We start from the raw sequence: 25,796 nt of genomic DNA, 5'->3' as shown, positions 1-25,796 counted from the left end.
TAGTTTCTTGGGTACCAAGAATTAATATACTAAAATAGCTTCAATTTTAGCATAATGTAAATAAGAACTCTGTTAGCAAGCACACACTGTATTGTAGAGTGTATAGGAAGTTTACTATAAAAAATATAGCAGTAAACATTACTGCTTTTTGGAGAGAAAACATAGCACCAAAAGTAGTTACAGAATTCTCTTGAAAAAAAATTTCAGAACTTTTCTGCCGGTCACCATAATCAATACTGAAAGAGATAAACTAAGAATGGGAAAAATATTCACAAAATATCCTTTGTTTATTAAAATGTGTGCATTTGTATTTTAATATTTTAAAGCTTTTACAAATGTGTGCCAGGGGGCCTACGACACCCTCCCCTAGGTTTTACTAGGACTCAGCATATAGTCACATTTATGGCTATGATTAATAACAGCAGAAGGATACAAAGCAAAATCAGCAAAGGGAGAAGGTATATGGAGTGAAGTCCAGAGCAGACCAGGCACAAGCTTCTACGAGTTCACTCCCCATGGAATCACACAGGATATGCTTACTTCCCCTGCAAGGAGTTGTGACGACACATGTAAAATGCTGTCTTCCTGTGAAGCTTGTTAGACCCTCAGTGCCTAAGGTTTTTATTAGGGGCTAGTCAAATCGGCATGATTTACCTAGCATATACTGGAAGTTCAGATTTTCTGAAAGTTTGTTGTTCAGCCTAAACAGATGTCCAGCATAAACCCTGCTGTTGGTACAGACAACTTAGGCATACTCAGCCACTTTTATCAGGAAATGATGGGGCTCTCTTGAAACCCAATCCCAAATGCAAGTCAAGGACTGACTGTGATATCAGACCTTCATAGGGTAGTCTGGGACCTGCTAGGTTGACTCTTCAATGCATCTGTAAATATCGCAAGAGTACACAAAAGAGATGTTTTATCAAGGAAGCAGTATGAACATATGAAATACCTTTAATGATTAAATAGTTACATGTTAATACAGTTATAAGATAGCATTTTTCTTCTATGAAACTGATTAAGATTAAAAATTATGATTTTAACCAATGTTGGGAGAGATATGAATAAAAGAAATTTCTTATACTACTGGTAGAAACATAAAGTCACCCAAGTTTCCTTGGAGGATTTTTTTGTCAGTATATCCTCCAAGTTTTCAAACCGTGCTAACCCTTTGACCCAGCCTCTTTCAGGAATTCCTCCTCAGTGGTTAATCAGTTAATGTACTCCTAAGTCAGTGATTTGCTATGTTCATGTAAATTCATGTTGTGGAAGTCTAATTCCTGCTACGGGAAAATATTCACGCTATACTGCTAAGTGAAAAATAGACATCTGTGCTTAATCTCTCTAGAATGTTACTTCCTCAGAACCTTCCATTTCCTGCTGTCTTTGAATTCCCCTGACTGTGGCTGTTTTCTGCAAGCCTCTCCTTATTATGTCTTTGGAGTGATTCAATTTCAATTTGTTCATCCAACATATATAGCAATAATTTTTTCAGATGATTAAATCTATTTAAAAATACATCTCTTTCCCACACTTTTCTTGTTAAAATCAAATATATTTATCAAGTATTCCCTGGAGATTTGTTTAAAATACTGTAGGATAATCAGTCTTAAAGAGCAGGGTTTTTACTTTCATTGTCAGATTAAATTCTAATTCTAAAAACATGTAATTTGGAGACCATAGTTGAATTGTGTATATATATAGCTAACTGGTTTTGTTATTGTTGTGAATATACATGTAGATCATGGTCTTTAACTTAACTATTACCACTAGTATACAATAAAGTCCTGTACAAGTTCATTTGAAATATTTGCTTTTCAGATGTTAGTCCTTTTGCGCCTGGAGCAAGTTCTCGAAGTGATATCCATTGCCGGCATCAAGGTGTTAATATAACAGAAACTGGTCTTGAGGGACTTCTTTTTGGAATGCTAGACCGGGAGACAGACAGAAAATTATGTTCTGATATCCATGATACTTTGGGACATATGCTGTCATCGCTGGCTGTTGAAAAGCTTTCTCATTGGCTAATGCTTTGTAAAGATGTCCTAGCAGCTTCTAGTGGTATGTATTTACTATATATATTCTTAAAATAAGGAAAATTATTTATTTTTGATATGTATCTATAGATATATACTATATATAGATATACATACATATATATAAATTTGAGCCTGCCTTTTAAAATAATAATAAGTTGTACTCTATAAATCCCTGTAAAGGGATTAATTAAGGTTAAATTATATTACAAACTAATGAACTCTGATTATTTTTTGGCAGATAACTAAGTTCAAACTAATTTTCATATATTAAAATCCCAGATTACTGTCTCGTTCAACATAAGATGTAGAAGTAGTGAAATATGTAAATATTTTTGTTATTCTTTCCTTGGTTTTTCATTTCTATTTTTATTTATCTTTTTAAATTAAATATATTTAAGGAGAAATTTTATTTTACTATCATAAACAGATCAACAATCATACCTTTCATAAAAATAATTATTGTGAAAGTACATACAAAGGAGACGAAACAACATTATTGCATTTCGAAGTGATATCTGATAACTACTTTATTATTTATTTATTTTAATTTTATACAGGTTTTAAAGGTTGCTTTTCATTTACATGTATTCCTGTATTCCTCGTGGTGTACATCACACCCTTGAGCCTGTCTTACATGCTTTGTACCCAGTCCCCCTCTCTGGTTTTTTAATTGATTCTCTAAAAAGAACCTTGCCAATTCTACTGTTTTTAAATTAGATTCCTTCACACAGTGCTATATCTAAAGCATCATTTTTGCTATACGTGAGGTTGTTATAATGTGCTTTTACTCTTGTTACAGATATGAGTACTGCAACTCCTTTAAGCAGTGGAAAAGATGAGGAATTTGAGAAGAAAGATGAGATGGATGATGATACCATGTTTACCACACTCGGAGAAGAAGACAAGTCAAAGCCCTTCGTGGCACCTCGCTGGGCCACTCGAGTATTTGCTGCTGATTGCCTGTGTCGAATCATCAATCTGTGTGAGAATGCAGACCAGGCTCACTTTGATCTTGCCCTGGCACGTTCTGCTAAACTACGAAACCCCACAAGTAAGTTTAAAATCAGTACTTAATTTTCCCCAGAGTATTTTTTTTAATAGGTTTGAAATATTTTACTGCTTTGTAACCTGCTTTAGACTGTGCTCTTCACTTATTGTAAGTTTCCTTGCTTTTTGCCTTTGTTTTTTGTCCTCTCTACATACTGTCTCCTGATCTCTATTTGGAAGGTAAGTTGAGGAAAGTGGGCCAAAGTTATATATCTGTCTACCTTAAAGATATATTCATCTTAATTATTTGTCCTAAGAATAATGATGGCCCTAAGCGTAATGATGACGGTAACATATGTTTCCTTCGTACCTTACCCTACTTTTAGCAAAAGTTTAAGGTGAGTAAATAAAGTGCATTTTGCAGTTCCCAGCCATGGAGAATGTCAGAGTTTGTGAATGCCATGGCAGATTTTAAACTCAGATTTCAGAAATGCTATTGCATATTTTTGAAAAAGTGAAATTGTTTATTACTGAAACCTTTTACTTTTTGATCGTTTGTAAGCTTTTATGCCATATATCCCCTGGATCAGATATTAAACGGAATTTACAGAGATCATCAGGTTTTGTATTTTCACTTACAAATGAAGAAACCCAGAGAAGCTGAGAGACTGGTAGAGTAACAGAGTCTCTTATCTTATGCTTTGTTGTCTCTTCATCATCCTGTCATTTTTTAAAATATCTGAAGACATGGTATGTATTATCAGTATTGAGGTCTATATGTTAAAAATGCCTTCCAGTTTATTTTATTGTGTGTAAGAAGCAGTAAAAGTCACAGATGGATTAAAAAACAGAAAGTAAAACAGTATTACACTGGGTATAAAATGTGAATCTGATATAGGATACCAGTAAAGCACAATATGTTGTGAACACAGTGTCTTTAATCATGTCATTCATCAAATAGTCATCAAAACTTGTTCTTTGCTATCCATTGGGGATCCAGAAGGAAAAAAATAACAGTCTGTGCTTTTGAAGATGTTCTAGTCTAGAAGACAAAGAGACAAATTTGTCACTCAAATAATTATATTTCCCAGTAGTGGAAGGATAGAGTACTTTGGGAACATAAAAATTGCTATTCATTTCCTGAAGAACTAGGGAAAACCTCAAAGAAGAGGTCATATTGAAGCTGAATTTTATAGGAAGAGGGAGGGTTTTTCCAAGTAGAAGAGGCTGGTTGTGTTAGTTTTCTGTTGTTATTGTAAGAAATGACTGTAAACTTAATGGTTTAAACTAACAGAAATTTATTAAGTTACCGTTCTGTGGGTCAGAAAATCCCAGGATACTATAAACCTCTGTTGTTGTTCAGTCATCCAGTCGTGTCTGACTCTTTGCGACCACATGGACTGCAGTACTCCAGGCCTCCCTTTCCTCACCATCTCCCAGAGTTTGCCCAAGTTCATGTCCGTTTCATCGATAATGCTGTCTAGCCGTCTCATCCTCTAATGCCCTCTTCTCCTTCTGCCCTCAGTCTTTCCCAGCATCAGGGACTTTTCCAATGAGTTGTCTGTTCACATCAGATGACCAGAATACTGGAGCTTCAGCATCAGTCCTTCCAGTGAATATTCAGGGTTGATCTCTCTTACGATTGACTGGTTTGATCTCCTTGCTGTGCAAGGGACTTTCAGGAGTCTTCTCCAGCACCACAATTTGAAGGCATCAGTTCTTGGGCATTCTGCCCTCTTTATGGTCCAGCTCTCACAGCCATACATGACCACTGGGAAAAAAATGTAGCCTTGACTAGACGGACCTTTGTTGGCAAAGTAATGTCTCTGCTTTTAAATATGCTGTCTAGGTTGGTTATAACTTTCCTTCCAAGGAGTAAGTGTCTTTTAATTTCGTGTCTGCAGTCACAATCTGCAGTGATTTTTGAGCCCCCCAAAATAAAGTCTGTCACTGTTTCCATTGTTTCTCCGTCTATTTGCCATGAAGTGATAGGACTAGATACCATGATTAGTTTTCTGAAGGTTGAGCTTTAAGCCAACTTTTTCACTCTCCTCTTTCACTTTCATCAAGAGGCTCTTTAGTTCTTCACTTTTTGCCATAAGGGTGGTGTCATCTGCATATCTGAGGTTATTGATATTTCTCCCGGCAATCTTGATTCCAGCTTGTGCTTCATCCAGCCCAATGTTTCTCATGATGTAGTCTGCATATAAGTTAAATAAGCAGGGTGACAATATAGAGCCTAGATGTACTCCTTTCCCGATGTGGAACCAGTCTGTTGTTCCATGTCCAGTCTAACTGTTGCTTCCTGACCTGCATACAGATTTCTTAGGAGGCAGGTCAGATGATCTGGTATTCCCATATCGTGAAGAATTTTCTACAGCTTGTTGATCCACACAGTCAAATGCTCTGGTATAGTCAATAAAGCAGAAATGGATGTTTTTCTGGAACTCTCTTGCTTTTTCGATGATCCAGTGGATGTTGGCAATTTGATCTCTGGTTCCTCTGCCTTTTCTAAAACCACCTTGAACATCTGGAGGTTCACAGTTCATGTACTGTTGAAGCCTGGCTGGGAGAATTTTGACCATTACTTTGCTAGCATGTGAGATGAGTGCAGTTGTGCAGTAGATTGAGCATTCTTTTGCATTGCTTTTCTAAGGGATTGGAATGAAAACTGACCTTTTCCAGTCCTGTGGCCACTGCTGAGTTTTCCAAATTTGCTGGTTTGAGTACAACACTTTCATAGCATCATCTTTCAGGATTTGAAATAGCTCAACTGGAATTCCCTCACCTCCACTAGCTTTGTTGGTAGTGATGCTTCCTAAGGCCCACTTGACTTTACATTCCAGGATGTTTCTGACTCTAGGTGAGTGATCACACCATCACCATCTAGCTAGCTGCTAGACATTGCAAATTTTAAGTTACTAGTGCTGCATTTTGGTATATTCCTTTAAATAGTTTTTAACTTTGTTTTAAGATGTAGTTAAATTGCTTGGTATCTTTTGAATTCTTTTGATACTTGCTGTTGTGCTTGATAGTATGGATCTAGGGCAGCCTTTATTCAAGGGCTAAAAGGAAAAAGACTTCCCTTTTCTCCATCTAACCTTATAGAAATCTTTTCCAGAGTAGAGGCTGGTAAACTACAGCTTGCAGTCCAAATCTAGCCTGCAGTCTGTTTTTATAAATAGTTTTATGGAGCACAGTATAGCTGTCTGTGTACATATGGTCTATGTACCAACTGCAACAGCAGAGTTGAATTGTTATGAGAGAAATTACGTGGTCGGGAAAACCAAATATATTTACTCTCTGGTTCTTTATGAAAAAAGTTTGCCAATCCCTGTTGACAAAAGAATTACAGATTCCACTGGGGAAAGTTATGGTAATCAGTTATTTTGCTTCAGATGTCATCATACATCCTATAATATCATCCATGTTATCATATTGTATAAAGGTTTATCACAGTTCTTCAGAGATTATGATATGGAAACTTTCTTAAAAGTATATCTTTTTTATTTTTGAACTTGGTATAACATGTTGATCATAAATGCTTCTGAAAACAATTCCACTTTGTATTTTTCATTAGTACGCTTAATTTTGGAGATGTTTTACTTTCTGCCTCCTATTTTTATTCTTAGATGACCTCCTGGTGCTTCATCTCTCTGACCTAATTCGCATGGCATTCATGGCTGCAACCGATCATAGTAACCAGCTGCGGATGGCTGGTCTCCAAGCGCTCGAAGACATTATCAAGAAGTTTGCCTCTGTGCCTGAGCCAGAATTCCCAGGTCACGTGATTCTGGAGCAGTATCAAGCTAATGTGAGATATTTTATTTGTTTCAAATTAAAATTGATCATTTGAGTGAGCACTAAAGTGAAACTCCCCTGGAGAAATGCATTTGGACCTGTAACCTCTTTATTCATGTACCAGGCTTATGTTTTTTTCCCCTTGTCTGTTACATAGTTAGGATCAGTTCACAGCTGAAGAAACCATAATATAAAACTTGTCACTATTTTTAAGTCATGAGGTGGTATTAGTGATAAAACTAGAATAGATGTTCCAGCCTGGCTTTCCAGTCTTATGTTTAGATTTTTAGTCATGCCATTTTAAAGATAAAAGGAACATTTAAAGAATGTTGTGGATTTACTGCCATTATTTTTATATGTCAAGACTTGATAAGCATTTTTAAAAATAAAAAGCAATTGTCTCTTGTATGCTGAAGGATAAATTAACTTTTAGTAGCAATGAAAACTATTACCAAAAGAACTGTATATTTCAAAACATTTTTTTTAATACTCTAAACAGAGATATACTTGTTTCTTCTGAAATTTATACCTGTATTTATGTTCTTCAAAGGAGGCACAATAGGGACTTCCCTGGTGGCCCAGTGATTAAGATACTACACTTCCACTGCAAAGGGTACAGGTTCCATCCCTGGGCCACATGCACTGTGTCCCCCCCCCACCCCCCCAAATAAAAGGATGCACATGGAAGAAATCCTAGAAATGGTGGATTATGTGAAGAAGAGAGAAACCTGTTAATAAGAAAAGAATGAACTATTTTTTTCTACTGTGATCGTGGCTTCAGTCACATCATACCTCATCTAACATCTATGCTCAAACATACACAAAATTAAAAAGTGTGGATAATGTATAGTCCATTTTTTCCTTTATAAGTATAGGTAAAGAAGTTATACTTTCTAGTCCAAATGGCTATAGAATGCTTTTATATAATGATTTACTCCCAAATACCCAGTCTATCAGAATGGTCTTTTTAAAAAAATCTTTCTATTTAGAAATAATTAAAACCTACAGAAATAATTGCAAGAATAGTACAAAAAAGACCTTGTCTTATACCCTTCATCCTTCATCACATTTGCCAATTGAGAATTTTGCTTCATTTGCTTTAACATTTTCTCTTTCTCTCTCTGCTCACAACATACACTCTCTCAGCTTTTTTTTTTTCCTGAGTTGTTTAAAAGTAAGTTATAGAAATCATGTATCTTTACCCTTGAGCACTTTAGTCTGGGTTTCCAAAAGACAAGAAAGTTGTCTTACATAACCACAGAACAGTTATCAACTTTAAGAAATTCAAAATTGATGTACTACTTTTATATAATCTGTTATATTCTAGGTTTATCAGTCAACCCAGTAATATCTTTTATAATATATTCTCTTTCTCCTTCAGTGTGAGACTTAATAGCACCTCTGAAGTACGATTACTACAGTTGATCATTGAAATGCAAATACTGGTTACTTGCTGTATGTATTTATTTAGTCACTGAGAGGGACGCTTATTTCATTTCCAAACTCCTGTTGATAAGCCTTAGTGACTAAATCTCTAGTGTAAGGGGAGAAATCTCAAATTAGGAGTTGGCTATATCTAATTCCTTATTCACATCATACATACTAAATCTAATATAGCCAAAAGTCTGTGACTGATACTGGCTTATTAAAATAAAGCAGTAAGCAGAGTGGACCTGGTTAGTACTTGGTTGGAAAACTAAAGCTCATATTCCTTCATTTATTACTCTGAGAGCAGTACATAAATTAGTATTTCTTAAGCAACTCTCTTTTAAGACATCTTGTTTTGAAGTGAAAGGATTTTTAAGGTGTTTTAGTGACTGTGTGAATTTTTAGTACTACTCAGTTATTTAAGGAAATTGAGTGTTTAACCTCAGTTATAGGAGATTTGCCCATGAGGTAAACACTGTTAGAAATATGTTCAAGAATATGTAGACAGGAGAAAAACAGCCATTTTCTCCCATCTGTGGGAACATGTAGAAAATCCCATGTACTGTTAAAAATAAATGAAAAAGAAACAAAATTAATTGCTTATTTGGTATAAGATTCATACAGATTAAGTAATGATAATCTCCTGTAAAGCAAAAGAAGAATGGTATGATTGAGTTTATTGTTATCAAAAAGAGAGATAAGAGACATGTGATAAAAAGGAAAGGAACAAAGATGTGTTTAGTGTGTTTTCATCTCCAAAGACATAAGAGATTTCCTCAGTTCAATCCTTCAGTTGTGTCTGACTCTTTGCAACCCCATGGACTGCAGCACGCCAGGCTTCCCTGTCCATCACCAACTCCCGGAGCTTACTCAGACTTATGTCCATCGAGTTGGTGATGCCATCCAACCATCTCATCCTCTACTTATCTTTAAAAATAAAATGCTTGTACTCATTTTTCTAGGTGGGAGCTGCTCTAAGACCAGCCTTTTCACAAGATACCCCATCAGACATAATAGCAAAAGCTTGCCAGGTAAGAAGAAAAATAGAATTTTCTATATTCATCTTCTGTAAATTTATAGATACTTTAGAACTTCACTTCCAAGAGAGAAAAATCGAGTAGTATTAATTTTTATCTCAGAAATACAGCAGTGATGTTGCTGTAGCTGAGGTCACAGCTTTGGGATATGCAGCTCTTATGTTGTCCTGTAGTAAATGGAGATGTGCAAGTCATAAGATGGACTAGAGTAAAATCTATAATAATTGAAGAATATATAGTAATGGTACATAGGTAGTAAAAAGGTTTTTTTTGACCACAGTTTGTAAAAATTCTACAAGTTTCTGTGTATTAAATTATCCTAAAGACAGTTTTTCAATATGGCAATTTCATTGCAAAATTAATCCCAGGGGATTATTCTCAAACTATTGTATCTGCAGAGAGTTACAAAAGCACATATGTTCCTACCCCTTTAGTAAGTTTGTCTTTTTCGTGCTCCATCCTGAAAAAGGCTTTGTGCACTAAGCTCTAAACTTTCAGAAAATCTGCTTTTTTATCTGCTAACCTAAGGATAGAAGAGAAGCAAGTCTGCCCTTCCCAGTTTTCTGGAGTACAGGGCTATAATCCATCTTTATTGCTTAGAATTCATAGTCAGGCGACATGTGGCCTCTATGCAGAGAGTGTCCTGCTGTTTGCAATGACAAATTTGAAATTCTGACTTTAATCTCTCTGTGGATAAATGAGTTGTCTCCTCCTCCTGTTAGTGTTTATTTCTTTGAAACCTGCTGTCTTATTGGTGGTCTTCAGAGAAATGAACTTCTCCCACCAACAGCAGACCAGAGAGAGAAGATGAGGGAGTGTTGTTTAAGATGGAAGCTTGGGGATCATGGTACAAACCTTGGAGGTAGAGTAGGTAAGCCATTTGGATCGGGAGACTGGCACACAAGCATCAGAAATTGCAGTCAGTGTATAAAATAAATCTATCATGGTAATGTTTCAGATTGTGACATTTAAACACAACAAAACCTGCTACAAAGCTCCTGATGATCAGAAAAACAGAGGCGATTAGAACTTCATCTTGTGAATGATTAGTATGAAAATTCCATGTTAGTGAATTTGCCTTAAACTTATTTCTTAGATGCCCATGCTTTCTCTGTAAGAAGTGTCTTCTTTTCTAGTGGCAGGCTTAAAGTTGACCGCCTATCCTTCTGTTTCTGGGTAGAAACCTGGTTTTGAAATAGCTGGAGCACTGGGTTGCAAGTTCCTTTCATTAAGGTTACCGAAGGAATTGGCTTTGGGCAGATGATCAATCTTGGCATCTCTGGTTGTTTACCAGAGTAAAATCATGTTGATCCTGAAAACCAAGTATTAATAATTCTGAGAAATTATAGGAAAACCCTCAAATGTTTTCAACTAAGGACAACTGAGGACAGTAATCAGTAAGTTAATAAAAAATATCATTAAAGCCGGGCTGGAATCATAAGCATAATACATACTTTAGATATTCTATTTCAACCTGAAGTTTGTAAGTGTGCATTCATTCACTACTCTTTTTCTTTTCCATTCTCCACTCTTTTGCTACGAGGCCAGAGTCTTTCCTTGTAGTATGATTTTGTTGATTCAGTGTTGCTTTGTCTTTCTTCATAAACCAAATCCATAATGCAGTGTCTGTAGTTTCTGGTTTCATTTTCTTTAAAGTAGAGAAAGTACTGAGGTTTTTGGAAGGCAAACAGTGCCAAATTCTTGATTTTTGATCATTTTCCTCAACTTCTATTTCTACCAAAATTCAAAGTATCAAGTATCTCCAAAGTGTTGTTTTCTTTAGGAATAACAACTTTTATTTTCACACTTATATTTAATTACTTTTTGCTTTAAATTTCAGTATATTTGAGCATTGTGTCACTGACTTTTTTTTTTTTTTTGCCATCTGTATTGGTAATAATCAGTTTTTAAATGTCCCTATTGAATTTTATTTAGTTTTGAATTCTTAGAGAATAAGATTATAAGAGAATGAAACAGTTTACACATATATTTACTCAACTTTTTTTAAAGTTTTAAATATAGGAATACAACCCATTAACCCAATTGAATATCTAGATGCTCTGGAAACCTGAAGCTTTTTCATAATTAATTTGGTAACAAAACCTGAGCTGACTGTATTGACTCAGCCCTGACATGAAGTTGAGTGAGATGATAGTATTGATTGATCTCAATTAGTGTGATTAGTAGTACATTTCATTTTGTTTGGGGGGTGTTAGTTCTAAAAGGTCTTGTAGGTCTTCATAAAACCGTTCAACTTCAGTTTCTTCAGTGTTACTGGTTGGGTCATAGACTTGGATAACTGTGATATTGAATGGTTTGCCTTGGAGACGAACAGAGATCATTCTGTCGTTTTTGAGGTTGCATCCAAGTACTGCATTTTGGACTCTTTTGTTGACCATGATGGCTACTCCATTTCTTCTGAGGGATTCCTGCCCGCAGTAATAGATATAATGGTCATCTGAGTTAAATTCACCCATTCCAGTCCATTTTAGTTCGCTGATTCCTAAAATGTCGACGTTCACCCTTGCCACCTCTTGTTTGACCACTTCCAATTTGCCTTGATTCATGGACCTGACATTCCAGGTTCCTATGCAATATTGCTCTTTATAGCATCGGATCTTGCTTCTATCACCAGTCACATCAACAACTGGGTATTATTTTTGCTTTGGCTCCATCCCTTCATTCTTTCTGGAGTTATTTCTCCACTGATCTCCAGTAGCATACTGGGAACCTAATCACCTGGGGAGTTCCTCTTTTGGTATCCTATCATTTTGCCTTTTCCTACTGTTCATGGGGTTCTCAAGGCAAGAATACTGAAGTGGTTTGCCATTCCCTTCTCCAGTGGAATGCAAAAGTAGGAAGTCAGGAAACACCTGGAGTAACAGGCAAATTTGGCCTTGGAATGCGGAATGAAGCAGGGCAAAGACTAATAGAGTTTTGCCAAGAAAATGCACTGGTCATAGCAAACACCCTCTTCCAACAACACAAGAGAAGACTCTACACATAGACATCACCAGATGGTCAACACCGAAATCAGATTGATTATATTCTTTGCAGCCAAAGATGGAGAAGCTCTATACAGTCAACAAAAACAAGACCAGGAGCTGACTGTGGCTCAGATCAAGAACTCCTTATTACCAAATTCAGACTTAAATTGAAGAAAGTAGGGAAAACCGCTAGACCATTCAGGTATGACCTAAATCAAATCCCTTATGATTATACAGTGGAAGTGAGAAATAGATTTAAGGGCCTAGAGCTGATAGGTAGAGTGCCTGATGATCTATGGAATGAGGTTCGTGACATTGTACAGGAGACAGGAATCAAGACCATCCCCATGGAAAAGAAATGCAAAAAAGCAAAATGGCTGTCTGGGGAGGTCTTACAAATAGCTGTGAAAAGAAGAGAGGCAAAAAGCAAAGGAGAAAAGGAAAAATATAAGCATCTAAATGCAGAATTCCAAAGAATAGCAAGAAGAGATAAGAAAGCCTTCTTCAGTGATCAATGCAAAGAAATAGAGGAAAAGAACAGAATGGGAAAGACTAGAGATCTCTTCAAGAAAATTAGAGATACCAAGGGAAAATTTCATGCAAAGATGGGCTCAATAAAGGACAGAAATGGTATGGACCTAACAAGCAGAAATTAAGAGGAGGTGGCAAGAATACACGGAAGAACTGTGCAAAAAAGATCTTCATGACCCAGATAATCATGATGATGTGATCACTAATCTAGAGCCAGACATCTTGGAATGTGAAGTCAAGTGGGCCTTAGAAAGCATCACTACGAACAAAGCTAGTGGAGGTGATGGCATTCCAGTTGAGCTATTTCAAATCCTGAAAGATAATGCTGTGAAAGTGCTGCACTCAATATGCCAGCAAATTTGGAAAACTCAGCAGTGGCCCCAAGACTGGAAAAGGTCAGTTTTCATTCCAATTCCAAAGAAAGGCAATGCCAAAGAATGCTCAAACTACCACACAATTGCACTCATCTCACACACTAGTAAAGTAATGCTCAAAATTCTCCAAGCCAGGCTTCAGCAATACGTGAACCGTAAACTCCCTGATGTTCAAGCTGGTTTTAGAAAAGGCAGAGGAACCAGAGATCAAATTGCCAACATCCACTGGATCGTGGAAAAAGCAAGAGAGTTCCAGAAAAACATCTATTTCTGCTTTCTTGACTATGCCAAAGCCTTTGACTGTGTGGATCACAATGAACTGTGGAGAATTCTGAAAGAGATGGGAATACCAGACCACCTGACCTGCCTCTTGAGAAATCTGTATGCAGGTCAAGAAGCAACAGTTAGAACTGGACATGGAACAACAGACTGGTTCCAAATAGGAAAGGAGTCCGTCAAGGCTGTATATTGTCACCCTGCTTATTTAACTTCTATGCAGAGTACATCATGAGAAACGCTGGACTGGAAGAAACACAAGCTGGAATCAAGATTGCCGGGAGAAATATCAATAACCTCAGATATGCAGATGACACCACCCTTATGGCAGAAAGTGAAGAGGAGCTAAAAAGTCTCTTGATGAAAGTGAAAGAGGAGAGTGAAAAAGTTGGCTTAAAGCTCAACGTTCAGAAAACAAAGATCATGGTATCTGGTCCCATCACTTCATGGGAAATAGATGGGGAAACAGTAGAATCAGTGTCAGATTTTATTTTGGGGGGCTCCAAAATCACTGCAGACGGTGATTGCAGCCATGAAATTAAAAGATGCTTACTCCTTGGAAGAAAAGTTATGACCAACCTAGATAGTATATTCAAAAGCAGAGACATTACTTTGCCGACTAAGGTCCGTCTAGTCAAGGCTATGGTTTTCCCAGTGGTCATGTGTGGATGTGAGAGTGGGACTGTGAAGAAGGCTGAGCGCCGAAGAATTGATGCTTTTCAACTGTGGTGTTGGAGAAGACTCTTGAGAGTCCCTTGGACTGCAAGGAGATCCAACCAGTCCATTCTGAAGATCAACCCTGGGATTTCTTTGGAGGGAATGATGCTAAAGCTGAAGCTCCAGTACTTTGGCCACCTCATGCAAAGAGTTGACTCATTGGAAAAGACTGTGATGCTGGGAGGGATTGGGGGCAGGAGGAGAAGGGGACGACCGAGGATGAGATGGCTGGATGGCATCATGGACTCGATGGACGCGAGTCTGAGTGAACTCCGGGAGTTGGTGATGGACAGGGAAGCCTGGTGTGCTGCGATTCATGGGGTTGCAAAGAGTCGGACACGACTGAGCGACTGAACAGAACTGTACATTTCATTCTGGAAGTATCTGTGTGTTAATTATGGGATACTGCTACATATCTTGCTTAATCCCTTAATTAAGTTCATGTACCTTACTACCCTTTAGGGTATAACGTTGTGAATTGTGCAACATATTACCTAAGGATTTCAGGTGAGAATGTGAGGACATATACCTGTTGAGTGAAGTGGGCACTGTCAGACATCTTCTCTCACGCAGTAGGTTGTCTTTCTGTTTTGTTGCTGGTCTCCTTTGCTATGCAAAAGCTTTTAAGTTTAATTAGGTCCCATTTGTTTATTTTTGCTATATTTCTTTTGCTTTATGAGGTAGATCCAAAAAAAATATTGCTGCAGTTTATGTCAAAGAGTATTCTGCCTGTATTTTCCTCTAGGACTTTTATAGTAACAGGTCTTACATTTAAGTCTTTAATCCATTTTGAGTATATTTTTGTTCAGTTCAGTTCAGTTGCTCAGTCGTGTCTGACTCTTTGCAACCCCATGGACTGGTTGGATCTCCTTGCAGTCCAAGGGACTCTCAAGAGTCTTCTCCAACACCACAGTTCAAAAGCATCAATTCTTCGGCGCTCAGCTTTCTTTACATGACTCACATCCATACATGACTACTGGAAAAACCATAGCTTTGACTAGATGGACCTTTATTGGCAAAGTAATGTCTCTGCTTTTTAATATGCTGTCTAGGTTGGTCATAGCTTTTTTTCCAAGGATCAAATGTCTTTTAATTTCATGGCTGCAGGTACTGTCTGCAGTGATATTGGAACTGCAAAAAATAAAGTCTCTCACTTTTTCCATTGTTTCCCCATCCATTTGCTATGAAGTGATGGGACTGGATGCCATGATCTTTGTTTATTGAATGTTGAATTTTAAGCTAGCTTTTTCACTCTCCTCTTTCACTTTGATCAGGAGGCTCCTTAGGTCTTTTTCGCTTCCTGCCATAAGGGTGGTATCATCTGCATATCTGAGGTTATTGATAATTCTCCGGGCAGTCTTGATTCCAGCTCGTGCTTCATCCAACCTGGCATTTTGCATGATGTATTCTGCATGTCAATTAAGTAAACAGGGTGTCAATATACAGCCTTGACGTACTCCTTTTCTGATTTGGAACCAGTCTGTTGTTCCATGTCCAGTTCTAACTGCTGCTTCTTGACTCGCACAAGGTTATTTTTTTGTATATGGTTTTTGTATATGTTATTTTTGTATATGGTGTTAAAGGATGTTCTGATTTCATTCTTCTACATCTAGTTGTCTAGTTTTCCTAGCACCACTTATCGAAGGGACTGTCTCTTCTCCATTATATATTCTTGCCCCCTTTATCATCGATTAATTGACCATAAGTGTGGCTTATTTATGGGCTCTCTGTTCTGTTCCATTGATCTTTGTGTCAATTTTGGGGGCAAATGTATACTATTTTGATGATTGTAGCTTTGTAGAATAGTCTGAAGTCAGGGAGTGTGATTCTTCCAGTACTCTTTTTCTTTGTCAAGTTTGTTTTAGCTATTCAGGATCTTTTGTGTTTCCATATAAATTTTTTAATTTTTTGTTCTAGTTCTGTGAAGAATGTCCCTAGTATTTTGATAGGGATTACATCGAATTTGTATATTGCTTTGAGTAGTATGGTAATATTAACAATATTAATTCTTCCAAACCAGGAACACGGTACATCATGCCATCTGTTTGTATCATCTTCTGTTTCTTTCATCATTGTCTTACAGTTTTCCAAGTACAGGTCTTTTACCTCCTCATGTAGGTTTATTCCTAGGTATTTTATTCTTTTTGATGCAGTGGTCAATGAGTTGTTTTCAGTTTCTCTTTCTGATAGTTCTTTGTTAGTATATAGAAATGCAACAAATTTCTGTATATTAATTTTCTTTCCTGCAACTTTCCTGAATTCATTGATGAGCTGTAGTAGTTTCCTGGTAGCGTATTTAGAATCTTCTATTGCTGTGGCTAGGACTTCCAAAACTATGTTCAATAAAAATGGCAAGAGTAGACATACGTGTCCTGTTCCTAATCTTAAAGGAAATTCTTTCACTTTTCGGTGTTGAATATGATGTTAGCTGTGAGTTTGTTATATATGACCTTTTTAAGTTGAGGTTCCTCCTGTGTTGGAACACAGTTGTTCCTACTGTGTTCACTTTCTGGAGAGTTTTTTTTTTTTTAATCACAAATGGATTTTGAACTTTATCAAAAGTTTTTTCTGTTATCTATTGAGATGATCCCATAGTTTTTATTCTTCATTTGTTAATCTGTATCACACTGATTGATTTGTAGATATTGAAGAACCCTTGTTATCCCTGGGATGAATCCCACTTGATGATGGTGTATGACCCTTTTAATGTGTTGTTGGATTTGGTTTGATAATATTTTGTTAAGGATTTTTACATTTACATTCATCAGTTACATTGACCTGTAATTTTCTTTTTTTGTGGTATATTTGTCTGGTTTTGGTTTCAGGGTGATGCTGGTCTCATGGAATGAGTATTGAAATGACAGATTTTTAGTCAAGTTGTTTCCATTGAAAAATACTGATTTGAGGACTTCTTTGGCAGTCTGGTGGTTAAGATTCCACACTTCCAGTGCAGGGGGCACAGGGTTGATCCCTGGTCTGGGAACTAGATCTCATAATGCTATGTGGTATGGCCAAAAAAAAGGTACAGATTTTAAAAGCTAACAACTTAGAACTCATACACAAAACAAATGGTAGACAACCTATTGAACGGGAGAAAATAGTTGCAAATGCCGCTGCTGTTGCTGCTAAGTCGCTTCAGTCGTGTCCAACTCTGTGTGACCCCATTGACGGCAGCCCACCAGGCTATTCCATCCCTGGGATTCTCCAGGCAAGAACACTGGAGTGGGCTGCCATTTCCTTCTCCAGTGCATGCATGCTTGCTAAGTCACTTCAGTTGTGTCTGACTCTATGCGACTCTATGGACAGCAGCCCACCAGGCTCCTCTGTCCACAGGATTCTCTAGGCAAGAATATTGGAATGGGTTGCCATTTCCTTTTCCATTTGCAAATGATATGACCAATAAGAGGTTAATATCCAAAATAAATAGTTCATACAACTCAACATCAAAACAAAGAACCGGATTAAAAACTGGATGGAAGTACTGACTAGACATTTTTGCAGAGAGAAAATGCAGATGGCCAATAGGCACATAAAAAGATGCTCACCATCACTTATCAGAGAAATGAATATCAAAGCCACAACTAGGTATCACCTGACACCAGTCAGAATGACTATCATAAAAAAGAAAAATACAAAAATAGCAAACATTGGTGAAGATGTGGCGAAAAGGGAACCCTCACACACTGTTGGTGAGAATGTAAATTGGTGCAACTAGTGTGGAAAACAGGTTTCTCAAAAATTTAAAATAGAATTACCTTGTGACCCAATTCAGTTTATATCTGAAAGAATTACCTTGTGACCCAATTCAGTTTATATCTGAAAAGAACAAAAATACTAATCTGAAAAGAGTCATGCACCTCAGTGTTCCTAACAGCATTATTTACAGTTGTCAAGATTTGGAAGCAGTCTGAAGGTGGAATGCTACTCAGCCATAAAAAGGAGTGAGGTTTTGCCATTTGCAGCAACATGGATGGACTTGGAGGGCTTTATGCTAACTGAAAAAATTCAGAGAAAGACATATACTGTATGCTGTCATTTATATGTAGAATCTAAAAAATATAACAAACTAGTGAACGTAACAAAAAAAAAAACAGACTATAGAGACAGAACAAACTAGTAGTTACCAGTGAGGAGAGGGAAGGGGCAATTGTGGGGTAGGGGCAAAATAAAAACTCTAGTAATTAGGAGATTATGTGAAATCATAGATGAAAATTGTGAAGCACAGTAGAATTTAAAGACTTTCATTTAATTTAAAAAAGAGTTGGCACTATCAGGCAGCCCCTTCGTTCTTGACATTCTTCCTTTGTTTTCAGTATCACCACACTTGCCTATTTTCCTATTGCTTTTCTGGCATTTCCTTCTCAATTTCTTTCATTGTTTATTTTTACTCTGTCTCTCCCTTAAGTTTAATTATTTTTCCTGTGTTCTATCCTTATGGATCGATCCTTATCCTTTTTTTTTAATACCTGTCCTTGAACAAAATTACCTAGCACTGTAACGATCACTTTTGCCTGGAGAATTCCTAAATCTACTTAGTTACTTTTGTCTTTGCTCCTGAAATCCAGACCCAAGTTTCCAACTGCCCACGAACTCAGCATGTTATAATTTAGTTCATAGTCAAAATCATGCTGCTCTGAAACTTCTCATCTCTACCACACTTCTCTGTATTCTTAAATAGTGGTATCACCTGTCTTCCATTCATCCAAGGTAGAAGCTTTGACAATCAAAATTTGGTAATCATCACCTCTCACTGTTTACATGTCCGTGCTTTCACCCCCTTAAAGTACATAATTAGGTTTCAAACCTTGTGATTTCTACTTCCAAATCATTTTCAAATGCCTCTCCCTGTCATTTGATTCCATATCTTCTCTGTCCAGTGGTGTTACAATAGTCATGTAGCTGAGCACAGTGCTTACTGTCTAAACACGTTTTCCTGTGTTTATTGACAGTATTTGAGCAGTTTTCCTAAGGCACAATTCTAATAATATTCCACTACTCAGAAGCCTTAGAAACTCATGATTGCCTGCAGACAAAGTTTGCTGAATTCAGTTTACATGGAATTTAAATTGGACTGTAACCTAATTCTAGTTAACTTTCCTAATCTTTTTTCTTTCTCCACCAAACTCCTCTCTATCTGTATACACAAAACTTCCTGATATCTAAACATTCCCATTTCTTGTGCTAGAATTAATTTCTTCTTTCTCTCTTTTTAAGTGTAGTATGACAGTCATAAAACATTCTTATGTGTTCATTTAATCTGTGTTTACTTACCTGAGGAGAGGGACTAGATTTTTTTTTCCCTTTACTTTTTTGTTTCTTTTAAACTTCTCTGTATAGCGCAGAATAACCTTTTGACTATAGTAAACAGAAATGTTGAATTAAAGAATTATTTGTGACTGAACTGATTTGGGTGCAGATTTTTTTCTGTTAAAATTTTTGGGAATTTAGATAGTGGAAACATGGTGAGTAAATATTGTTTTGTTTTCTACATAGGAGTATAATAAGTTCCATACTTGCTATTGATTTTTTATTTAAAAAAAAAAAAAAAAGCATAGCATTGAAGGATTTTGTTTTGTTCATTGGTTTTGTTCTGTATTTGTACCCCCTAGGAAAAAAATCCAGAGAAGGCAATGGCACCCCACTCCAGCACTCTTGCCTGGAAAATCCCATGGATGGGGTCACTAAGAGTCGGACACGACTGAGCGACTTCACTTTCACTTTTCACTTTCATGCATTGGAGAAGGAAATGGCAACCCACTCCAGTGTTCTTGCCTGGAGAATCCCAGGGACAGGGGAGCCTGGTGGGCTGCCGTCTATGGGGTCGCACAGAGTCGGACACAACTGAAACGACTGAAGCGACTTAGCAGCAGCAGGAAAAAAATCATATTAACACCAGCCTTTTATATGTTTAAACTTAACTTTTTAATATAAAAATAAGAGTTCTTTTTTTTTTCCTCCCCCCTTTGGCTAGGTGTGTAGTACATGGATCGGAAGTGGAGTTGTCAGTGATCTCAATGATCTCCGTCGAGTACACAATCTGCTTGTTTCTTCACTGGACAAAGTTCAGGCCGGAAAAGGATCTTCCAGCCAACTGTACCGAGAGAGTGCTACAACCATGGAAAAACTGGCTGTTCTCAAAGCATGGGCAGAGGTAACGGCAGCCTATTGTTTTTAATTGTTTCTCCATCCGTGAGAAAATATTCCTTTCTCCAATAGGTAAAAAAATTTTGTTTGGTTTTTGTTTTTTTTTAAGCTGACCTTTGGTATAGAGTGCTTTAAAAAATTTTGCTATTTGCTTTCTCGCTGAAATACATATATATTTATGTCTCAAAAGAGCTCATATTGAACCTTTGAAAATTAGTATTTCTAATTAGTGTTTTTTAAATTTATTTTAATTGGAGGCTAATTACTTTACAATTTTGTGGTGGTTTTAGCCATACGTTGACATGAATCAGTTTAAAAACATCTATATTGAAGAAGAGCTCTTCTTACTTCCTATGGAAAAATTAAGTGGGGAAAACCTACAAATAATAAAAATATAGAAAAAATTGTGCTAAGAATCTTTTATTTGATTAAATTTCAGGAGACTTGCTGCCACTCATTGATTAGGCTATAGGAGTTTATTTTGTTGTTGTATATTTTGTTTTTTTTAACAGCTGTTTTTACCTCTTTTTATGCCCACATTATTTTTAAAAATAGAGATGCTGTTTTAATTTCACTTTTCTAAATCCCTTCTGCTAGTTACTTTCAAATTCTTATCCTTTGTATTCGGGTATTTCAAGTATCTCTTTATTCCTTCCTCTGTCAACCCAGTATCTTACTTCCCTATTTCCATGGTTATCAGCAGCCTGTGGCCACCCCGCAGGCAATTGCTGGCTCAAAGCATACAACACCCAGATGATACAGTTTAGATAAAGGACCTCTGGGGTTTTGTGGATTTTTTTGTCACAGAAGAAAAAGAAGGGAAAATTAGAGCAATAAGATATTGTAGAAATTAGTTTTCTTTCTGTTTTTTATATCAAGTTGTTTTCATAGAGTATCCCTGAGTGTTCATTTATTTTCACCCTGCTGCCATCTTTTGTCTTAGACAAGTAAAATAACATTTGCATTGATAAAATGTTTGTTCTTACTGATAAGATCTTATCAAATTAATGCAAATGTATAATTTTAAGTGGAAAGTAGTATTAGAAAGAAACTTATAATGTGATTGCTTTCTCACTTTGAGATTCACAGAAATTCTTTGTTATTTTCACATATCTAATGTTTAGCTAAAAGTTACTGTAGAAATTACATTCCAAATGATTGAATGATTTTTATTTTTAAAAAATCTTTCAAAATTGTTGTCAATTCTCCAGCCCCATTCAGTAATTTCCCAAACATAGAGACAGTTATGTAATTGGATAAGACCATTTGCCAGTTAGCTGGTTCTCTGCTGACTTGCATGAATGTGCTTGATTTACCTACTAGGTAGTCTGGCACAGTTCAGTATAAAAAGCTTTAAATGTAGAATCACAGACCCTACAGCAAGTTCTGTCTCTATAATTCACCATCTTTTGTACTTTGATCAAGTGAGTTGATCTCTCAGATACTCAAGTTTCTTTATCATAACATGGAAGCACAATAATATTTTCTAAAGTGACATGTATTAAAAAAACCAAGCATGGTAACTGGCACTGAATAGAAAATAAATAATTAGTTTTAACAAATTAGATGAAAACTTCATATAACTAATTCATTAATGCACATTTTTGTTTGAAACTCTTTTCTTATTTTGGGTAACTTGGTTCTATAATTAAATAATTTACACTTCAGCCCTCAGCCTATAATATTGTCAAGTAAATCTTTTCCTTGCTTAACTTCCTTCCTTCATCTTTTTACCTCAAAGGCCCAACATATTCTAGATTTCTCTGTTCAAGATCTATGTTTGCTTCTACTTTTTACTCAGAAAATAGAGGATGTTAGTTTTCCAGCTCCTCAGATTGTTACCTTCAGGTCTTGAGATCTGTGTGAGTTGATAACTGTCCTTTTACCTGTGTGACCTTGGGTGAATTATTTACCTGCTGCTCTAAACCTGATTTCTCAGCTCTAAAGTGTGAATAATAATTACGCACATAGAATTACATTGTGAAGTAAATGAGACTTCATTGTGAAGTAACAAGGACTTTTTTCAATAACTACCTTATTTATATACTCAGTGAATGTTGCCTGCTGTTATTAGTATAATAATTATTATTATTTTAAAGTTTTCCTCTGATCTAGGATTCCCTTTTCTCGATTTTCTTTCCCACTCTGATTCATTCAACAAAGTGTTAAATGAACATTAGCTCTGTGCCAGAGCAGTTGATACAGTAGTGCACAAGCCAGATGTTTTACACTTCCTGAGGAAAACAAACTAGTGGAGCAGCGTGTGTGGCACCCTGCTCCAGTGCTCTTGCCTGGAAAATCCCAGGGATGGGGGAGCCTGGTGGGCCGCAGTCCATGGGGTCGCTAAGAGTTGGACACGACTGAACGACTTCACTTTCACTTTTCACTTTGATGCATTGCAGAAGGAAATGGCAACCCACTCCAGTGCTCTTGCCTGGAAGATCCCAGGGACGGGGGAGCCTGGTGGGCTGCCATCTATGGGGTCACACAGAGTCGGACACGACTGAAGCGACTTAGCAGCAGCACAGGAAACGTACAGACTGTTGTAAACACATAGCAGAGGCACCTGTCTGGGGGTTCAGAGGAGGCTTCCTGGAAAGAGCAACACTTAAGCTGGGGCCTGGAGCATGAGAGCAGATGTTAGGAAGCAGGAGTCTGAGGAGGAGACTATTTCAAGCTAAGTGCATTCAGTTTTCCCCCACTTCTGTATCTCTCCATCTCCCTCTGCGTGTTCTTCCTCCCTCCTTCCCTTCCTTGTTCTCCCACTCAGCTTCCTCTTCCCCTCACTCTCCTCTTCACGTCTTTGAGTGTTGAGTCACCCACTTCTCAATTCCCTGCAATCGAGGTTTACTCTCACCACTCCACTGAAATTACCAAAGTTCCAAATGATACAATTCTCCAAATCACTGGACGCTTCAGTCTCTGTCTGACTTAGCCTTTCTACAGCTTTTGACATTGTCTCCTCTGGAAACTCTTTGTTTTCCTTGACTTCCTGACCCTACTCCCTTGCTTCTCCTGTTTTGTTTTCATTGTTCGTTCTTATCATCACCTGCTGGCTACTCTTTGCCTGCCTGCCCTTTAAATGTTGATATTTTTCTTTTCGTTTTTCTTGCTTTTCATGCTTTATGGGTAACCACATCTACACCCACACCCTGTAGCTTTTCAGTTCAGTTCAGTCACTCAGTCGTGTCCAACTCTGCGACCCCATGAATCGCAGCACGCCAGGCCTCTCTGTCCATCACCAACTCCCAGAGTTCACTCAAACTCAGTCTGTCGAGTCAGTGACGCCATCCAGCCATCTCATCCTCGGTCGTCCCCTTCTCCTCCTGCCCCCAATCCCTCCCAGCATCACAGTCTTTTCCAACGAGTCAACTCTTCACATGAGGTGGCCAAAGTACTGGAGTTTCAGCTTTAGCATCATTCCCTCCAAAGAAATCCCAGGGCTGATCTCCTTCAGAATGGACTGGTTGGATCTCCTTGCAGTCACATGTGTATGAAATATTCTAAATCTCCTTTCCTCCTCAGACCTCCCTTCTAAATTCCAGTCCCATACTTTTAGCTATTTATTAGAGACATGTAGTAAGTACTGTAGTATTTACTACTGAAAAACATCTGCATGTAACTGGACCCACACAGTTCAAACCTATGTTGTTTAGGGGTCAACATAGTATAGCCAAACACTTTTCTAAAACCACACCCATTGGTTTACCAGTTTATCCTAAGGAATATCGAGAATATACACAGATTCTGTTGTGAGGATGTTTGTTGTGATGTTGTTTATCATTCTAAAGAAAAGGAAATATATGTATTTGTTGATCCAGAGATGATGGTGTTAAATGAATAGAAAACTGAGTTAAAAATTATAGACAAACATATTATTGTTTAAAAGACTGTGAATATGTATATACAACGTGTCTAGCATGTTAACAGTATTACATCTGGGTAGTAGGATTGTGTCTGGCTTTATTTACTTCATTTTACTTGTGCATCTGATTTTTCTATATTTCTTGTGTACCTTCTCGTAAGAAAAATAAACCTCCAATTTTTTACAAAAACGAGTCAAAAAATATATTTTTATATTGCAAGTAACAATGTAAAATATATGCCCCTTTTAAAAAGCGTTTGACAGTGTCTGTTCAGAGCCATGGAAGTATTTATAATCACTGACCCAGTCATTCCATTTCTGGGATTTTATCCTAGGGAAGAATATTCAAAATATGAAAAAGAGAGAAGTTGACAAAAATGTTTGTTTGGAACATTCATAATGTGAAAAACTGAACACCTTTGTCGTTGAAAACTGTGCCTCATCTTCTAAGATTCCCGGGGCTGAAAAGAATTTTAAAAAATATAATAGTTATGAAGCCTAGTATTTATATGGAACTCCTTTTATAAACAGTTAAGATTAAATACCAAATTCTCTGTACAACAAAATTACAGCTTAGTTGAAATGTGAAAATCTGGAAATTAGGATTGTGAGTAATTTTATTAACTCATTTTTAAACTTTTTATGGTGTACTGTAAAATTTTTATTTATTTATTTATGGCTATGCTGAGTCTTCATCGCTGCCCAAGCTGTTTTCCCATTGCAGCGAGTGGGGCCTGCTCTCCAGCTGTGGAGCGTGGGCTTCTCATCGCAGGGGTTTCTCTGGTTGTGGAGCACAGGCTGTAGAGTGTGCAGGCTTCAGTAGTTGTGGGCACGGGCTTGGTTCCCCCGTGGCATGTGGAATCTTTCCAGACCAGGGATTGAACTAGTGCCTCCTGCTTTAACAGGTGGATTCTTTCCACTGAGCCACCAGGGAGGCCCACAGTATAATTTTTTAAATAAAAGTTGAGGAAAAATACATACATCTGACCTTTGAATCATGCCTTGACTCCACTTCCCCATTACCAACAGAGTGAAATCTTCAGTTTCTTCTGCCTTGTGTTCTGTGCTCAGTCTGATACCAAACTGGGAATTTCCTTAGAACACCGTGCCGTTTCCTACCTCTTGTGCTCTTGCTCTTGATACTCCGTCTGCCTCGAATCCCTACTTCCGTCTTTGCCTGTCAACAGGTGAACTTTTGTCTTTGAACTGTGTCTTGCCTTTTCATACTCCATTACGTTTCTTTATCGTTGGTGCTCCCTGTGATTCATTCATTACACAAACAACAAGTGTTCGTTAGGTGCCAGGCAGTGGATGTGGTCACAGCTCATAGTGAGATGGGAAGATGGATCATTTAAAACAAATTTAAAAAAAAGTCCCTTCTCTCATCTCTTCTATCATTGTATCAGTCTGTGAGTTCATGGCAGTGAAAACCGCATGTGATGTGTCTTTGTTGCCTCAGATCCAAGCACAATAGCAAATACAAGGCAAGAATAGGTACCTAAGAAGAATTTGATGAGTGAATGGCTGAGTATACTTACAGTGTTTATTGAGAGAGACATTCTCTTAAAATATCAACATTATAATAAATCTAAGTGAAGAAAGCAAGCTTA

At 37.2% G+C, this 25,796-nt stretch overlaps 1 protein-coding gene across 1 annotated transcript in view; it reads left to right on the top strand.

Moving 5' to 3' along the window:
• HEATR5B (HEAT repeat containing 5B) overlaps positions 1-25,796 on the top strand; it is a 99,202-nt gene that overhangs the window by 54,250 nt on the left and 19,156 nt on the right. Inside the window, exons 23-27 of the mRNA XM_052648585.1 lie at positions 1,822-2,061; positions 2,839-3,090; positions 6,659-6,840; positions 9,218-9,286; positions 20,149-20,328. Of these exons, the coding sequence (XP_052504545.1) occupies positions 1,822-2,061; positions 2,839-3,090; positions 6,659-6,840; positions 9,218-9,286; positions 20,149-20,328 (923 nt within the window). The remainder of the gene's footprint in view (positions 1-1,821; positions 2,062-2,838; positions 3,091-6,658; positions 6,841-9,217; positions 9,287-20,148; positions 20,329-25,796) is intronic.

Source organism: Budorcas taxicolor, chromosome 11, assembly GCF_023091745.1.
Source record: "Budorcas taxicolor isolate Tak-1 chromosome 11, Takin1.1, whole genome shotgun sequence".
NCBI lineage: Eukaryota > Metazoa > Chordata > Mammalia > Artiodactyla > Bovidae > Budorcas > Budorcas taxicolor.
The sequence above is the reverse complement of the archived record's forward strand: the minus strand, read 5'-3'. Positions and strand labels throughout refer to the sequence as shown.